The 18,992-nt window shown below is 34.7% G+C and overlaps 1 protein-coding gene across 2 annotated transcripts in view; it reads left to right on the top strand.

Annotated features, from left to right (window-relative positions):
* Positions 1-18,992, top strand: part of FANCM (FA complementation group M) — a 108,470-nt gene that overhangs the window by 24,821 nt on the left and 64,657 nt on the right. For both annotated transcript variants that reach the window (XM_081830565.1, XM_006727114.3), the window contains exons 10-14: positions 5,401-5,607; positions 7,305-7,515; positions 11,567-11,724; positions 13,010-13,165; positions 15,655-17,566. In XM_081830565.1, coding sequence (XP_081686691.1) covers positions 5,401-5,607; positions 7,305-7,515; positions 11,567-11,724; positions 13,010-13,165; positions 15,655-17,566 — 2,644 coding nt within the window. The remainder of the gene's footprint in view (positions 1-5,400; positions 5,608-7,304; positions 7,516-11,566; positions 11,725-13,009; positions 13,166-15,654; positions 17,567-18,992) is intronic.

Genomic DNA, 18,992 nt, shown 5'->3' with positions numbered 1-18,992 from the left:
TCCCTGCCGTGTTCCTGACCATAAGGGGAAAGCTCTCAGTTTTTCCCCATTGAGAATGGTATTTGCTATGGGTTTTTCATAGATGGCTTTTATGATATTGAGGTATGTACCCTCTATCCCTATACTCTGAAGAGTTTTGATCAGGAAAGGATGCTGTACTTTGTCAAATGCTTTTTCTGCATCTGTTGAGAGGATCATATGGTTCTTGTTCTTTCTTTTATTAATATATTTTATAACATTGATTTGTGGATGTTGAACCAACCTTGCAGCCCAGGAATAAATCCCACTTGGTCGTGGTGAATAGTCCTCTTAATGTACTGTTGGATCCTATTGGCTAGTATTTTGGTGAGAATTTTTGCATCCATGTTCATCAGGGATATTGGTCTGTAATTCTCCTTTTTGATGGGGTCTTTGTCTGGTTTTGGGATCAAGGTAATGGTGGCCTCATAAAATGAGTTTGGAAGTTTTCCTTCCAGTTCTATTTTTTGGAACAGTTTCAGAAGAATAGGTATTAATTCTTTAAATGTTTGGTAGAATTCCCCTGGGAAGCCGCCTGGCCCTGGGCTTTTGTTGAGAGATTTTTGATTACTGCTTCAGTTTCCTTAGTGGTTATAGGTCTGTTCAGGTTTTCTATTTCTTCCTGGTTCAGTTTTGGTAGTTGATACATCTCTAGGAATGCATCCATTTCTTTTTCCCATTGGATATTCTTTCCTGCTTTGTCACATATTAATTGACCATATAGTTGTGGGTTTATTTCTGGGTTTTCTGTTCTGTTCTGTTAATCTCTTGTCTATTTTTGTGCCAGTACCATACTGTTTTGATCACTACAGCTTTGTAGTATAACTTGGAATTGTGATGCCTCCAACTTTGCTTTTCTTTTTCAAGATTGCTTTGGCTATTTGGGGTCTTTTGTGGTTCAATACAAATTGTAGGGTTGTTTGTTTTAGCTCTGTGAAAAATGCTATTGGTATTTTTATAGGGATTGCATTAAATGTGTAGATTGCTTTGGGCAGTGTAGACATTTTAACAATCTTTGTTCTTCTAATCCATGAGCATGGAATGTTTTCCTATTTCTTTGTGTCAGCTTCAGTTTCTTTCATTAGTGTTTTATAGTTTTCAGAGTACAGGTCTTCTTTTCACCTCTTTGAAGATTTTATTTATTTATTTGACAGAGAGAGAGACAGTGAGAGAGGAAACACAAGGAAGGGTAGTGGGAGAGGGTGAAGCAGGCTTCCCGCTGAGCAGGGAGCCCCATGTGGGTCCTGGGATCATGGCCTGAGCTGAAGGCAGATGCTTAATGACTGTACCACCCAGGTGCCCCATTCTTTTCATCTCTTTGGTTAGATTTATTCTTAGGTATCTTATGGTTTTTGCTGCAGTTGTAAGTGGGACTGATTCTTAATTTCTCTTTTTGCTGCTTCATTATTGGTGTATGGTATTGGTGATTTCTGTACATTGATTTTGTATCCAACAACTTTACTGAATTTGTTTATCAGTTCTAGCAGTTTTTTGGTACAGTCTTTGGCATTTCTGTATAAAGTATCATGTTCTCTGCAAGTAGTTTAAGTTTGACTTCTTCCTTTCCCAATTTGGATGCCTTTTATTTTTTGTTGTTGTTAGATGTCTGATTGCTGAGGCTAGTCCTACCAATAATATGTTAAATAACAAAGGTGAGAGTGGACATCCCTGTCTTGTTCCTGACCATATGGAAAAGCTCTCAATTTTTCCCCCATTGAGGATAATATTAGCTGTGGGTTTTTCGTAGATGGCATTTATTATGTTGAGGTATGTTCCCTCTAAACCTATGTTGTTGAGGGTTTTTTATCATCAATGGGTGTTGAAGTTTGTCTACTTTGTCAAATGCCTTTTCTGCATCTATTGAAAGGATCATATGGTACCTTTCCTTTCTTTCATTAATGTGGTGTATCATGTTGATTGATTTGTGAATATTGAAACACTCTTGCAACTCAGGAATAAACCCCACTTGGTCGTGGTGAATGATTTTTTTAAATGTATTTTTGGATTTGGTTTGCTAGTATTTTATTGAGAATTTTTGCATCCATGTTCATCAGGGATATTGGCCTGTTCTCTTTTTTAGTGGAATCTTTATCTGGTTTTGGTATCAGGGTAATGCTGACCTCATAGAATGAATTTGGAGGTTTTCCTTCCTTTTCTATTTTTTGGAATAGTTTGAGAAGAATAGGTATTCACTCTTCTTTAAATGTTTGGTAGAATTTGCCTGTGAAGCCATCTGGCCCTGAACTTTTGTATCTTGGGAGATTTTTTATTACTGATTCAGTTTCTTTGCAGGTTATTAGTCTGTTCAAGTTTCCTATTTCTTCCTGTTTCAGTTTTGGTAATTTTTGTTTCTAGGAATTTATCCATTTCTTCCAAGTTGTCCAGTTTGTTGGCATATGGTTTTGCATAATACTCTCTTGTAATCATATTTCTGTGGTGTTGGTTGTTATTTCTCTTCTATTCATGATTTAGTTGGTTCCTTTCTCTTTTCTTTTTGATAAGTCTGGCTAGAGGTTTATTACTTTTATTGATTTTTTTTTTCTTTCAAAGAACCAGCTCCTGGTTTCATTGATCTGTTGTTTTTTTTAGTTTCTATATCATTTATTTCTGCTCTAATCTTTATTATTTCCTTTCTGCTGCTGGCTTTAGACTTCTTTTGTTGTTCTTTTTCTAGCTCCTTTAGGTGTAAGGTTAGGTTATTTATATGAGATTTTTTCTTGCTTTTTGAGATAGGCCTGTATTGCTATATACTTCTCTCTTATGACTGCTTTTGCTGCATCCTGAAGATTTTGGACCGTTCATTGTGTTTTCATTTTCATTTGTTTCCATGTATCTTTTTTTTATTTCTTTGATTTCCTGGTTGACCCAGTCTTTGTTTAGCAGCATGTTGTTTAACCTCCATGTATTTGTAGTCTTTCCAAATTTTTTCTTGTGGTTGACTTCTGGTTTCATAGTATTGTGGTCAGAAAAGGTGCATGCTGTGATTTCAGTCTTTTTGTATTTGTTGAGGTCTCTCTCTCTTTTTTTAGAAGATTTTATTTATTTATTTATTTGAGCGAGAAAAGAGAGCCAGAGAGAGCATGAGTGGTGGGGGGGAGGGGCGGAGGAGAGGGAGAAGCAGACTCCCTGCTGAGCAGGGAGCCAGATGTGGGGCTGATTCCCAGGACACTAGGATCATGACCTGAGCCAAAGGCAGATGCTTAACCAACTGAGCCACATGGGCGCCCCTGTTTGAGGCCTCTTTTGTGATCTAATATGTGATTTGTTCTGGGGAATGTTCCGTGTGCACTTGAAATGAATGTGTATACTGTTGTTTTAGGACAGAATGTTCTGAATATATGTTAATTCCATCTGGTCCAATGTGTCATTCAAAGCCACTTCCTTTTTTATATTCTGCTTAGATGATCTGTCTGTGATGTAAGTGGGGTGTTTCCATTTTAATAACTTTGGCTTGTACTCTGGGTGAGATGGGAAAAGAAGCCCTTGGAGAGTTGGAAGCAGAGGAGGGTCATGACCTAGTTTATATTTAAAAAAAAAAAAATCACACTGGTTGCTATCTTAATAAAGTATAGGGGACTAAGGGTGCAAACAGGAAGACCAAGTGGAAGTCTTATTGTGATACCAAGTTAAAGCTGATGGTGGCTTAGACTAGAGTGGTAGCAGGGAAAGTTGTGAGAAATGGTTGGATTCTGGATATATTTTGAAGGTCAAGCTGAGGGGATTTATTGGCAAATTAGAGTGGGGTATGAGATTGAGGAGTGTGAAGGCTGACTCCAAGGATGACTCCAGGAATTTGGCCTGAAAAATGAAAAGAGCTGCTATTAATGAAGATAGATAAGACTGCAGGAAGAGCAGGTTTTGGAGAGAAATATCAGGAGTTTGGTTCTGGATGAGTTAACTTTGGCATGTCTGTGAGATCAGTGTTTTTCTGACTATGAAAATTGATGGAGGACTAGTTTATTTCCTCTTAGTATGTCACAGACAGATACTTTTGAATATTACAATAATAATGAATTAATAAAAAAAGTAAAATTAATGAAAACAGTGTTCACAGCCAAATTTCTTCTTATTAAAGCCGACAAATGTAGTATTGCTCTGTCAAGTTTCTAAATACCTACTCTTAATTTTTGTATTTATGTTGTTGTTGGCTAGTAATAAACAGTTTGTGAACCACACCAGTAATAAACAGTTTGTGAACTACACTTTGAGTATCTTTGTTTTATTTTTTAATTTTTTTTTTATCTTTGTAAGATTTTTATTTACTTGAAAGAGAGAGAGCGCAAGTGAGCACGAGCAGGGGTGAGGGGCAGAGGGAGAGGGAGAAGCAGACTCCCTGCTGAGCAGGGAGCCTGATGCCAGACTTGATCCCAGGACCTGGGGATTATGACCTGAGTCGAAGGCAGACATTTAACCAACTGAGCCACCCAGGTGCCCCTGAGTAGCATTGTTTTAAACATCAAGCAGAGAGATATTGAATAAACAGTCGAATATATAAATCATGACGTTTATTAACATGTATACCTTATATTATACATGGGAGATATGCAGGGAAAAATGAGTAACTTCCTAAGGTGGCTTAGAATTGACTTAAATACCATATTAATAGGGAAAGGAGAGGAGGAACATAGGCTTCTTAGGATAGAGAGTAATTGATTTTTGGGAAAGATGAATGGGCCCTTAGAAGAATAGAAGGGAGGTGTGATAGTTTATAACCAAGTTTGTCTGGCTATAAGGATGGCTTTTAGTCTCCTCTCCTGTGATGAGTCAATTTTTTCTGGTTGATGAAAATCCCAGGGAGGGGATTTATGGACAGATAAAGGGAGAGCCTCTCCCTGCTTTTGCTGTTTTTCAAGTGTCTACAGCTCAAAATAATCAGTATATCAAAGCAGTATATTTTGGGGCAGCATGTCCTAAACTTCCCCAGTCATATTTTGGGATGGCTTATTCTGCTACCCTTCATTGGAATGTCAGTATAGAAGGTAAGATAGGAATTTTAGGAGTAATAAAAATTTTACTTTAGATAGACCTAACAATAAATTTAGGTCTAGGATATGATTAGCAGTAATTGCTCTGGGCTGTTTACCTGCCCATGGCCCTTTAGTGACAAATAATATCTGGAGTTTCTCATTTATGTGTAAACTTAGCAAACATTTTTGGCATCACAACCATTATGAAAGCAAAGAATTAGGATTGCCCTTTGCATTTTACCACAGTCTGTTTTGGTTTATATTGCCATTTTGCTGCTACTTTTCCTATTCCATAGTATCCTGGGTTCTGATTTGTAATCTGATTTCACCATTTTGGGGTGAGTGGAAAAAGTGTGTTTGATCTACAAGTCTCTTACAGTTGTATTTGGTTATTTTTAAATCATTTTTATTTTAGGTTGTGAAACAGTTTCGTAGTGGTGGTTATAATACATTGGTTTCCACTTGTGTTGGTGAAGAAGGTTTGGATATAGGAGAAGTTGATCTTATAATATGTTTTGATGCCCAGAAGAGCCCAGTTCGTCTTGTACAACGAATGGGTAGAACTGGCCGCAAACGTCAAGGCAGAATTGTTGTTATCCTTGCCGAAGGACGAGAAGAACGTGTAAGTGGACTTGTAGAAACATGATTTGATAATTGAAATTTGAGAAATAGAGCTTAAGATAAATGTCAGTCTGTTAACATTCAAAGTCCAAACAATCTGTAGGAAATTGTGGTTGATTTTTTCCCCCTACTTTGTAGTAGATTCTGAGTATTCTTTTCTTGTAATTAGGAGAATTTTTTAACTGGATTCAGTTTTGTAACTTTTATCCATATAAAATGCATTTTTCTACTTCAGTAGTAATTTAAAGATACTTAGATACGGAAATCAATATGTATTATTTTTTTAAAAATATTTGAAAGTTCTTTAATTTTTTTTAAGATTTTATTTATTTATTTGAGAGAGAGAGAACACGAGTTGGGGGGCCGGGAGAAGGAGAAGCAGGCTCCCCGCTGAGCAGGGCACCCTAAGGGGTGGGGCTGGGGGAGGGGGCTCAATCCCAGGACCCCAGGATCAGGACCTGAGCTGAAGGCAGATGCATAACCGACTGAGCCACCCAGGTGCCCCTCAATATCTATTTTGTTTTACTATTTCCCTGTGCTTCTAAGGCCTGTTTCTTGTTTTTAATTTAGTTTTTTCTTTTATTTTTAAATACAGTGAACTGAGAATGGTTTTTACATTTTAAAGAGTTGCCTAAACCAATCAACCAACCAACCAACCAACTAACAACAATATGTGCCAGAGATATTATGTGGCCTGCAAAACCTAAAATATTTACTTCCTGGCCCTTTATGGAAAAGTTTGTTGATGCCTATACAAAGTGATAAGGAACTTAAATTATATTCATACTTTGCTACAATCTTGAGTGACAGACCTTCCTGGAATATGATGTTATACCTAATATTATTTTGTTTGTTACACTAAAGTTATCAACTAACTTGTAACTCAGTGGGACCATTTCCTTGAGCAAATATGTAGGTTTATATTAAAGATTTTTTCATTAATTATGGCAGTTATAAAAAATTGATTTAAAATGTCTTATAGACTCTTTAAAAATCATCCTGAAAAATGACTTTTTCCCCTGATACTTTTCATGTGATTATAGCATATTATGTAACATTCATTTTATCTGTAAAATGATTCCAATAAATTAAATATCTGGCAGCTTGTAAAAATCTATGTACTATCAATGTGTGGAATTAGGTTCTAACTGTATTAGCTTAGGCAAACCACTTAACCTATGTATGCAGATGTTAGTTTTCTTATCTGTAAAGTAATCATAATGGTCCACATTTAATGAGTACCTACTCTCCTGGGCAGTGTTCTAAGTGCGTCAGATGCATTATTTCATTTAATTCTGTACAGGGAATAATGTTTTTCTTGTATACAGTGAAGAAAGCTGAAGTGTAGAGAGATGAAGTAACAAGCTGGAATACGGGAATAGTATTAAAAAAAAAGGCAGTTTACATTTAATATATATAAATATTCACCTTATTCAAAAATAGAAAGATCCTAAATAAAAGGTAGATTTCCTTTGTGCAATATAGTTATGAAGGTAGGTTTTTATAATACTAAATTTTGAACTGATTTTCAAGAGTTAATTGAACAGGTCTCAAATTCAAGATAATAGATATTCTCAGTATTTAAGTGGATCAGAGTTTAATTTACCGTTTATAATAAATCCAAACAAATATAATAACTTCTTATTATGGCTAAGTGACTATTATAGAAATAATGTAATTTGACATTTTTCTTTGCAGACTTATAATCAAAGTCAGTCCAACAAAAGAAGTATTTATAAAGCTATTTCAGGTAACAGGCAGGTTCTTCATTTTTACCAAGGAAGTCCACGAATGGTTCCTGATGGAATCAATCCAGAATTACACAAAATGTTCATCACATGTGGTGTCTATGAACCAGAGAAGCCTCGGAACTTGCAGCGGAAGTCCTCTCACTTTTCCTATAAGAACGGTAAATAAAAAACTTTGCATTGGAGCCATGTATTTTTTTCCCTGTTGTTAGCAGGCTGTATGTTGATATATTTCCTTTTTGAGAAACTCAGTGTACATTCTAGGATGTTATGGGTGTTGGAAAGAATAAGAGATTATTCCTGTGGCAAAGGGAAGGAGACAGTGACAGAACAGAGTGAGAAACTCAGTGTTGGGAAAATTAAAATGTCCTACCAACCCAGAGAATCCTCTTTACAAAATGTAGAAAAGGAAGAAAACTTTTATTATTGAATAAGCACTGAATCAGATTATAGTGTGCATCGTAAACAATCCACTAAGATAATACAAAGACAGAAATTCTATCCTATACATCCCTTCAGGCAGTTATGATTCTTTACATACATATTCTCAAGATTAATAGTAACTTGTCCTACGAGAGGATAGCAGTATATACTTTCATAGTTCATCCCCAAATCAACTGGTAATTGAGGTAGCCATTTCTGTTAGCTTCGTTGCCTTTATTCAAAGAAATAGTAAGACTTCTGTTATCTTTGCATGCATATAGTGAAGAGAATGGTGCCTAGGCTAAACTTCCCTGTTGACTGGGAGATAGGGACACTATCTTCCTTGATGTTTACACTGCAGAGAGCGATCCTACATCCTTAAGAAAAACATCTATGGTTGAAACGCTAACTAGAGGCTTGCTCAGACTTTACAGAGATTTGCATATAACATCAAAGAGTTAAAAGATTTAAAAACATTAGGTGTCTCTGGAATTGCTTTAAGGAGACAGAATGGTTTCTTTCCCTTTCTGCAAAAGAGAAAACAAATTTTTTTTTTTTTTTTAATTTACATGGGATCGTGTCCAAGGTAGACCAAGTTCCTGGTGTTTCTGAGTCAGTGAGAAATTCTTTGGTGCCAGGGAGTGTAGCTAGTAATGAGAGTGTTACTACTTTAAGAACTACAGAGATTTTGGTGATATCAAGAAAATATCTTGAAATTTTAATACTGTGAAGATGAGAAACTAAAATTTTTTTCTTTTAAATTTTACTTAATCTTTAATTAGGGCTTTTAAAGAATCACAACATTATAGTTATATTTTAAGATTTGGAAGGAATATTGGGGGTCATCTGGTCAAATTACCTATCAAGATAGGAGTGGTTTCTGCAGCAATTTTTTTAATAATATTTTAAGAAGAACAATGTCATTTTGTTAACTATAAGCACTATGTTATACACAGATCTCTAGAATGTATTCATCTTATGTAACTGGCACTTTAGATACTTCGAGCAACAACTCTCCATTTTTCTCTCCACCCAGCCCCTGGCAATACCATTCTATTCTCTGCTTGTATGAGTTTGATTATTTTAGGTATCTCTTATAAGTGGAATCATGCAGTATGTGTGCTTCTATGACTGGCTTATTTCACTTAGTATAATTTCCTATAGGTTCCTTCATAGGAAATGGTAGGATTTCTTTTTTAAGGCAGAATAATATTCCGTTGTATGTACATTCCACATTTTTTTTTAAAGATTTATTTATATGAGAGAGAGAGAGAAAGAGAGAGAGAGAGTGCACAGGCAGGGGGAGGGGCAGAGGGAGAGGGAGAAGGATACTCCCACTGAACGGGGAGCCCGATGTGGGGCTGTATCCCAGGACCCCGAGATCATGACTCAAGCTGAGGGCAGACTCTTAACCAACTGAGCCACTCAGGCACCCCACCACATTTTTTGTATCCATTCATCTGTGAGACATTTGGATTGCTTACATCTCTTGCATATAGTGAATACTGCTACAGTATACATGGGGTGCACATATCTCTTTGAGATCCTAATTGCAGTTCTTTTGGATATATACCTAGAAGTGTAATTGCTGGATCCTATGGTACTTCTATTTTTAATTTTTTGAGGAACCTTCATGCCATTTTCTCTAACAGCTGCACCTCTCTACTATCACACCAACAGTATATAGGGATTTTAATTTTTCCATATCCTCACCAACACTTGTTATGTTTTGATCTTTTGATAGTAGGCATCCTAACAGGTAGGAGGTGATGTTTCATTGTGGTTTTGGTCTGCATTCAGTGTTCTTATTAAATGCATATTCAGCCTCAACTTGAATGTCTGTTAATGGAAATTGTATTTATAAGGGTTTATTCCCTATGTAGAAACCCTGTATAGAAGAAGATTCTTTCTTATGTTGAAAAATCTGCCTTTCTACCTTTTTCTCATTGATTTAGTTTTATCTTCTAGATACAAAAAATGGTTTTGATCTGTTGTTTACCTGTGTAGCAGTTCTTTATGTATTTGAATACAATACCTCTCAAGTTTAACTGTTGGTTCCACTGGTTTTCATACCATGAAGTTTCAAGATCCTTTCCCTCCTAGTCACTTGCTTTGGATTCACTTAAATTTGTTAATGCTCTTTCCCTTAACTCAGAGCTCTAAATCAATGCTTTTTGGATATGCCTATTAAACCTCATACAAATCTACTTAATAGGAATATGCCTGTCATTTTACAACACTTTGCCAAATCTTTGGTTAAAGTGAAAAGATTTTATGTACAGTTGATTCTTGAACAACACTGATCTGAACTGTGTGGGACCAATCCTATGCAATTTTTTTCAAATTTACAAATACAGTTCAGTAATGTAAGGGTAGTTTCTCTTATGACTTTCTTAATATTTTTTCTACCTTTATTATAAGAACATGGTAAATAATACATAAAACATACAAAACATATATGTTAATTGACTGTCTATGTTATCAGTAAGGCTTCCAAACAAGAGAAGGTTATTAGTACTTAAGTTTTTGGGGAGCCAAAAGTTAACTGCCAATTTTCAGCTAGGGGCTTAGTACCCCTAACCCCTGCATTGTTTAAGGGTCAACTGTCTTTTGGATTCTTTTGAATTTATTTATTTATTTAACTTGATTAAAGTTTGCATAGATTATTCTTAGTGATCATTATATTTTTATAAATGTTAAAATTAACCATATGTTTAATAATTGTTTCTAAAATGTAACTAGAGATGGATGACAAATTTCTTTAGTAAAATTCGAGAACCTGTTTTTTTTTTTTTTGATTGAGACAATATTGGCTCATGTTTATTTTTTGTGCTTTTTTTTCCCATTCTCCCTGATTTTTCAAGTGTTAGGGATTCATCTTGCTAAGGTTGCATATATAAATGTAATCTTCTGTAAATTAGCATAATTCATCTGGGCTTAGAGATCTGAACTTACTTAAAGTGAATAAAAGAGAGGAATGCTTTCCTATTTTAAAAGTCTCAGATTGTTAGATCTAAGAGGAGCCTGAAAGATCACTTAGTTCAAACCCCTTATTTTACAAAAGCATATTCTTATACAGTGTTTGGAAATAGCTAAGACAGAAGTTTCCTGATTCCTAATTCAGTTGTCTTTCTGATTTTTTTTTTTTCTGTCCTCATCTGTATTAGACCAGAGTTACTACTTTATACTATTTACCCTTTTTCAGTTTGCTGATTATTTTCCTCTATAGAGATTATGGAAGTTAGAAAGGGTTAATTTAATATACTTTTTAAAAAAAAGTGTATTATTGTCATTTTTTAAAGTAGTAGGTCTTTTCTATCTACCTCTACCCCCCCATTTAAGACTTAAGTTAAAAATCCTTTTTAGTCTTGACATCTTCCCCCACCCCCAACCAAGCTTCAAATAATCTTTCAGATAACAATGATAGAATCATACCAGTTTTCATTTGTAAGTTTTTTTGACTCTTTTGTGCCAGGTCTTAGATACAACATGGAGAGAGTCCAAAAGAAACCAGGATTGAGAGCCTACCTACCTGGCTCTGTTACATTTATGAAGTCATTATGGAAAGTTAGCTCCTGAACAGGAGGCTGTACTAGTACTTTCAAAGAGGTGAGAAAAGTGATAACCAGGATGATTATGTGAAAAATACTGGTTTTAAGGAATAGAATCAGTGGTTTAGTAAAGATGAATAGATATAAACAGGTGGAGAGTTTGAGTTGATGTTGTATATTTTGTGTTTGCTTAGCAGATTTTTTTAAACTTCTTTTCAATTACTTTTTCAACTTACAGGAATGAAGCAGAGTAATTCAAAGAAAGATTGGTTCTTATCAGCAGAAGAATTTAAATTATGGAACAGACGTTATAGGTTAAGAGACAGTGATGAAATTAAAGAAATAACATTGCCTCAAGTTCGGTTTTTATCTTTAGAAAATGAGGAAAACACACCAGTAAGTTGAACATGTTTTCAGATACTCTTTATAATGATTATACAGTAGATTTGGGAGTAGAGAGAGTGTTTATGATCAGAATGTCAAGTTGCTTAAAAAATTAAGAATGTTAACAGTTTAAAAAGAATATTAAAGTCTAAGTTTATAGAACTAATTTTCTTATATTCTTTATTGTGTATATATTTTTACTTGAGTGTACTACATATACATAATATCTGCTCTTTTCCCATTACTTTCTACTATATGAGCATTTCCACATAGGCATCCTTTACATGATTGTTACGTTACTCTGCATTATACCCCTTGACTCTTTATTTTCCTGTTACGTTTTCGAATTCTTTTCAGTGTTACTAACATAAAATTATGTTTGCTTGACTATTTATTTTTCTGTTATGTTTTCGAATTCTTTTCAGTGTTACTAACATAAAATTATGCTGTCATGAGCGTCTTTGTACAACTCTTTTTTTTTTAAAGATTTTATTTATTTATTTGACAGAGAGAGACACACAGCGAGAGAGGGAACACAAGCAGGGGGAGTGGGAGAGGGAGAAGCAGGCTCCCTGCAGAGCAGGGAGCCCGATGCGGGACTCGATCCCAGGACCCTGGGATCATGACCTGAGCCGAAGGCAGTCGCTTAACCAACTGAGCCACCCAGGCGCCCACAACTCTTTTTTTTTTTTTGAAATTGTGTAGAACTTTAAATTGGATGTTATTATTTCTCTTATTATGAACAAATTATTGGTGAACTTAATAAAAGTCAAGAGACTTGATCAGAGGTTACATATATGCCTAGAGAGCTGGAAAAACAACCTCGGGAAAGATTCCTTTTAGAAGATTTATAGGGTTTGAAATATGGCTCTTCAGAATTTATATTCATTTACTACCAGGGAAAAGTGAGGAACGGCAGCATGAAAAAATTAAGATCATTATCACTGAGAGGTTATGAATGCCTCTTTATTAGATGAGAGGATATAAATCTAGCACAACAGTACTTTTGAAACCACACATTTTCTTAAATATTTGCTCTTAACATGGAACTGTATAAACAGGAATATAACCAAGTACTAACTCAAATAATAGTTACTTTCAAAATGTATTTAGAAGGGCATTTTTGTACTTTATGAAATTAGTTTCTTTAGCCTCCAGAGATTTTAGTTGAAAATACTCAAATGAATTCAGATTTTTTATGTTAGGCTTATTATCTGTATATTGTTTTTTTAATCAGTTTGTGAAATCTGAGTATGTGTATTTATCATATTTATTATTTTTAAAATCATTAATCAAGACTCAAGAACCAACCATGGGAATTCATCAACTGTCTCTTTCTGAATGGAGAGTGTGGCAGGATCATCCTTTTCCTACGTATCAAGTTGACCATTCAGATCGATGCCACCATTTTATAAGCATTATGCAAATGATAGAAGGAATGAGACATGAAGAGGTAGGGTTTTATTACAACTTTCTCTTGCTGGGTATGATTGTGAAAAGAATACTTGATATTCATTCTTCTTAATTTTTTATGAATTATTTATTTGAGAGAGAGCACGTGGGCAAGTTGTGGGGAGGAAGAGGGGGAGCAGGGAGAGAGAGAATCTTAAGCAGACTCCCCACGGAACACAGAACCTGGCTCGGGGCTTGATCCCACAACCCTTAGATCACAACCTTAGCAGAGATCAAGAGCTGGTTGCTTAACTGACTGAGCCACCCAGGCACCCCTATTCTTAATTTGAAATCATTATTATAAGAAACAAGTATTTAATATAAAGAATTATAGTTAGAATATTTTGTTTTTTTTATAAAGTTTCTTGTGACTCAGTAGGGAACCAGCTTTCTGCCTTAGGTGGAGAAGTAGACTTAATTAGAAGACTATCATCTGTCAATATAGATAAACCAGAGTAAAATTTTAATATACTTAATGATTTATATAAACCGTTAGTAAAGCTAAATTAGCATTCTTGTTAGATTGGATTTATTGAAATATTCTCCATCACATAGGTCATTTGGTATGTCTTTTATATCCTGGTGGTAGTTTAGAGAATTATTGATTCCTTAAGAAGCTTGATTATTCTTCCTTGGGAGAGTCAGAATGATGAACCTACTCTGATTATGAAATCCAAAATTCCTGGGTTAGAATCCCAGGTCTACCTCTTACTAATCAAACAAGTTAACCTCTTTGGGCCTCCGTTTCTCTGTGAAATGGGAATAATGATAATACTTTCTTCATAGGGTTGTTGCGAGGATTAAATGAGTTAATATGTGTAGAGCGTTTAGAACAGTAACAGGCACACTCAATAGATTGTAACTGCTATTTTTATTATTAGCTATTATTCATGAATACATATAAATAGAGTAATTAGTTGTGGATCCCAGCAAAACCTATGCTATCAAATTAACACATATATATTTAGTGCCTTCTATATGTCCTCTTCTATTCCAGGCCCTGTGGTACATCAGTGAAGAAGACAGATGAAATATTCTGTCTGTGGGGAGCATATACACTAGCAGGGAGACAACCTTCTCAAATTAATATTTATTGTATTTATTATTTATTGTTCAAAAATTAGAGAGTTAACTGTTTAAGTCCCTGAACAGTAGAGGAATCCTGACTAAAGTAGCCACTCAAGGGGAAGAGAGGAAGGAGGGTAGGTCAGGAGTTGGGGGGACTATAGTTTTAGATTTAGCGATAAGTATGCCTTAGAAATTTACTGTAAGAGTTCCTGTGGCACCTGGGTGGTGCAGCTGGTTAAGTGCCTGACTCTTGGTTTCAACTCAGGTCATGATCCCAGGGTTGTGAAATCAACTCCACGCCAGGCTCTGTGCTCAGTACAGAGTCTGCTTAAGACTCTCCCTCTGCCTCTGCCCCCACCCCTAGTCTCTCTCTCTCTCTCAAATAAATAAATAAATCTTAAAAAAAAAAAAAAAAGAAAAGAAGAGAAATCTACTGTAAGAGTTCTTTGTTGGAAAATTTGTTAAAAATAGTATATTCCAGCCTACAGCCTAATGGATTTACAGGTACACTTATTTCAGATGTTCTAAAAGTTGTTCTTAGTTCTTACCCTTATCAAGAGGGTAAATTTAACACATGTATGTGTAGTTTTCATTTATATATATTGATTACTTAATATCTGTTTTTATGAAATTAGAATAGTTATTCAGTTAAATGTTAGAAGTGAAGAACTTAGTGCTTATAATATTCATTTTTGAAGATTTATTTATTTGAGAGAGTGTGAGTACAAGTTGGGGGGGAGGGGGAGAGGGAGAGGAGAAGTAGACTCCCTGCTGAGCTCAGAGCCCGATGCAGGTCTCGATCTCAGGACCCTGAGATCATGACCTCAGCTGAAACCAAGAGGTTGTTGCTCAACTGACTGAGCCACCCAGGCACCCCTATAATCTTAGTTTATGTATTTATTAAATTTGCTCTTTCTGTAAATAGTTATCATGGATCTTTCATGTATTAAGTTCTGAGGATTCAAAAATATTAACTGATTAAAGATAATTTATGATAATTACACAGTAGTGCCATTTATAATTTTGTTTGATTTATTTGAATAATTTTTAAGTTAGGGGCATCTGGGTGGCTCAGCTGGTTAAGCATCGACTCTTGGTTTTGGCTCAAGTTGTGATCTCAGGGTCATGAGATAGGGCCCCCTTATGGGCTCCCCGCTCAGCGCAGTGTCTCCTTGGGATGCTCTCTCTCCCTCTGCCCCTCCCCCTCTCATATGTGCTCATGCTTGCTCTCTCTCTCTCTAAAATAAATAAATAAAATTTTTTTAAAAAAGAATAATTTTTAAGTTATAAAAGAAAATCATTTGATTTTGAGTAATCATTTGAGTAATGTAATATTGTTTAGAAAATAACATAAAGTAGAACTCATCTCTTAGTAATGGCTCTTATTTCCTGTGATTTTTTTTTCATTTTCCTTCTTTCTAGGGAGAATGCAGCTATGAATTGGAAATTAAATCTTACTTACAAATGGAAGATGTTAGCTCAATATTTAGTGCTCCCAGGAATGAATATAATCTTCTTGCCAATGGCACCTTTACTAGTAACAAGAAATCTTCATTTTCAAGGAATATAAATCAAGGCAGTTCATTCTCAATGACAGAATCTGATGAAGAATGTGCTAAAATTTTTAAACAAACTCATATCAAACCTGTTAAAATTGCTTCTCTAAAAAAAAAAGCCTCTAAAGAATTTAAAAAAGATCAGCCTTATATAAAAGGAAATAATGATGTTATTATGGATTCTTTAGATACTGATGGAAGTACTACTATTGAAAATATTTTTCAGGTAGACCTACTAAATGATAAAAGGGCATCAGATACAGATGAAGTTGCGGCTGCCATATGTGCTATCCATGAAAATGTTAATCGGCCACATGGATTAATGGAATGTCAATTTACAAATAAATCTAGTTCATTTCCTGGAAATTTTTTAGATTCTGGTTATAACAGTTTCACTGATGAGAAATATGTTTCATCTAGCTTATTTCTTCCATTTGAGGAAGAACTTTGTGTAGCTAAAACAGATGACCAATTTTATAATTGTCTTTCACTAACAAAAGAGGTACTAGCTAATGTAGAGAGATTTTTATCTCATTCTCCTCCACCTCTCAGTGGACTCTCAAATTTGGAATATGAAATTGCTAAAAGTTGTGAACTTGATCATTTGCCCTTCCTACCTTACACCGAGTATTTACAAAATGATAAATCTACTTGTTTGATGTCATATTTACCTGTAAATTCTCAACAGGATTTAGAATTGAATTCACTTAAATTTATTAATCATCCTTCTGAAAAAAGTTGCTTTTATAGTGCAACTAATGATAAGATTTCTGATGAGCCAAGTTCCTATGACTATGTTGATAAAGTACATAAAGATAATAAAAATGAAAATATAGTATCCAGCAACCATATTCAAATAAACATAGGCCCTCCAAAGTATTTAGTTGAAGAAAAAAATTGTGATATGGATAACAGTGGCCCCCCAGTATTGCTCACTGATCAGGATGAGAGTTTACCACTATTCAAAGATGGTAATACAAAGTTTAATGACATGAGCCTTTCTCCCTCGAATGATAAATATAAATCTTCATGTGTGTCAGACAAAACTGCTTTAAGTGAAATGGCACTGGTCTCTCACTTCCTAATTTCTGATGAACTATTGTTAGACGATAATTCTGAACCCCAAGATCAAATTATCTGTGATACTAATAGTTGGAAATCTCATGAAGATTTGAAAGGTGTACATAAGGAAAAACTGAAGCATGATGAATATGTTTTTGACTGCTCTAAGGACTTATTTTCTGTTACTTTTGATTTAGGATTTTGTAGTCCAGATTCTGATGGTGAAGTATTAGGACATGCATCAGATACAAATAAGAATAAATTTTTAGATCTCTCTGGAAGGTGTTTAGATATTAAGGAGACCAATGATGCAAATTATGTTCCAAATCAAGCAGTAATACCACTAGATCATGTTGCTAGTTCTACGAGTAGAACTATTACTATCCCATCAACTGACGATAAGTGGAGTCCAAGTTTTGCATATTTTCCACAGAGTGCAGCAAAAAATAAAGGATTTCTGTCTCCTGGTTATTCTCAATTTTCTTTGCCAGTAGGAGAAAAAGTTATGAGTACACCACTTTCTGAATCAAACACATTGAACTCATTTTCTAAGAGGAAAGAAATGCCTAGGACACCAGATTCTCATAAGGGAAAATTAAGTCTACAGAGTTTCAAAGAAACCTTGAATTCAACTTTTCGTGATTCAGGACTTTCTGTAGAAAAGACTAAAAGCAGGTCAAAAATCAGTCTTCGTCAATCCTGTCATCCTGCTGAAGGTAAGATTCCATCTTAATAAAGCACATAAATCTGGAAAAATTACTCTAAGCTTCTGTAATTTTTTAAAATGTGATTTCTCAGTATTTGATGTATTTAATTAGATAATTATATATTTCTTAAGTTGATGCTTACTGATAAAAGATTTATCTACATGTATTTATGGCATGCATGCCATGGGAAAGGTATTATGCTAGATAGTGAAATATAGATTTGGCCTTGGCCCTTGAGTGTAAAACCCAAACAACTGTGTGACATGTACATTTGAAAAGATACCAGTAAAATGTGGGAATAACTACCAAATAAAAAGGTAGTGGATGTTTAGGAGTTTCAGAAGATGACAGAATTTTGAACTGGATTAGATTGGAAATACAGATTTTTTAATATAGATTTTAATTTTGGCTCTTCAGGAATATTTGCAATTTGAATATGTTGAAAATAATAGAGAATTTGGATGTTATAAAATGAAAACAAAGGGGAAAAAGGGAAGTATAAGATTTGGAGGGAATAGTATAAAGTAGAAGATTTACATAGAAAAATAGTTGGGGAAAAAAAACAGTTGAGAAACAAGACTGTATTTGGAGGATTGAGGCAAGACCTCAGAAGTTCCAGAGGAATCTCTGGATTTCTGTGATCTAATTCTATACAGTTACAGAAAAACTAGAAAATATAATGCTAGATGTTGGTATTAAAATGACTTAAGTATTCTTTAAGTACTTTGATAGAACTCTAGTTTATGTATAGATTATTATAGCAGGCCATTTATGAATTTTATTCCTTATGGTTGAGGAAAAAAAGAGTAGTTGTAGGATAAAATGATTTTGCTCTAAATCTTTTTATGATGTTATTCTCTTTGGGATCAAAGGCATGATTTATGAATGTTTTATTTAGGACAAAAGCTTCTTGAAAGTAAGTTCTGGAAATATGTTTAATTTTTAAAATTGGGTGTACTCTGGGCGCCTGGGTGGCTCAGTTGGTTAAGCATCTGCCTTCGACTTAGGTCATGATCCCAGGGTCCTGGGATCGAGTTCCGCATTGAGCTCCTTGCTCAGCAGGGAGCCTGCTTCTCCCTCTGCTGCTCCCCCTGCTTCTCCTGCTTGTATGCTCTCTCTTTCTCTGTCTCTAACAAATAAATAAATAAAATCTTAAAAAAATAAATAAAATAAAATTGGGTGTACTCTGACATATATATATTTTGCTAAGTTTATGTTACTTGTGAGCCTCCAATATTTGCTTTAACATCTTTATATTAAGTCTCTTAATGGTCGAGATCATTTTTCTATCTTTGTGTCAGATTTGCATTAAACCTTCTAGCATTATACTTAACTACTAACCATGGGCAATGTAATTATGAATACATAATTATTAGGGAATATTTAGTATTTTTTATTAATATGTTCAGTTAGCCACTGTATAGTACATCATTAG

Source organism: Leptonychotes weddellii, chromosome 9, assembly GCF_054177405.1.
Source record: "Leptonychotes weddellii isolate Sample4059 chromosome 9, ASM5417740v2, whole genome shotgun sequence".
Taxonomy (NCBI): domain Eukaryota; kingdom Metazoa; phylum Chordata; class Mammalia; order Carnivora; family Phocidae; genus Leptonychotes; species Leptonychotes weddellii.
This window is presented reverse-complemented; position numbering and strand designations above follow the sequence as displayed.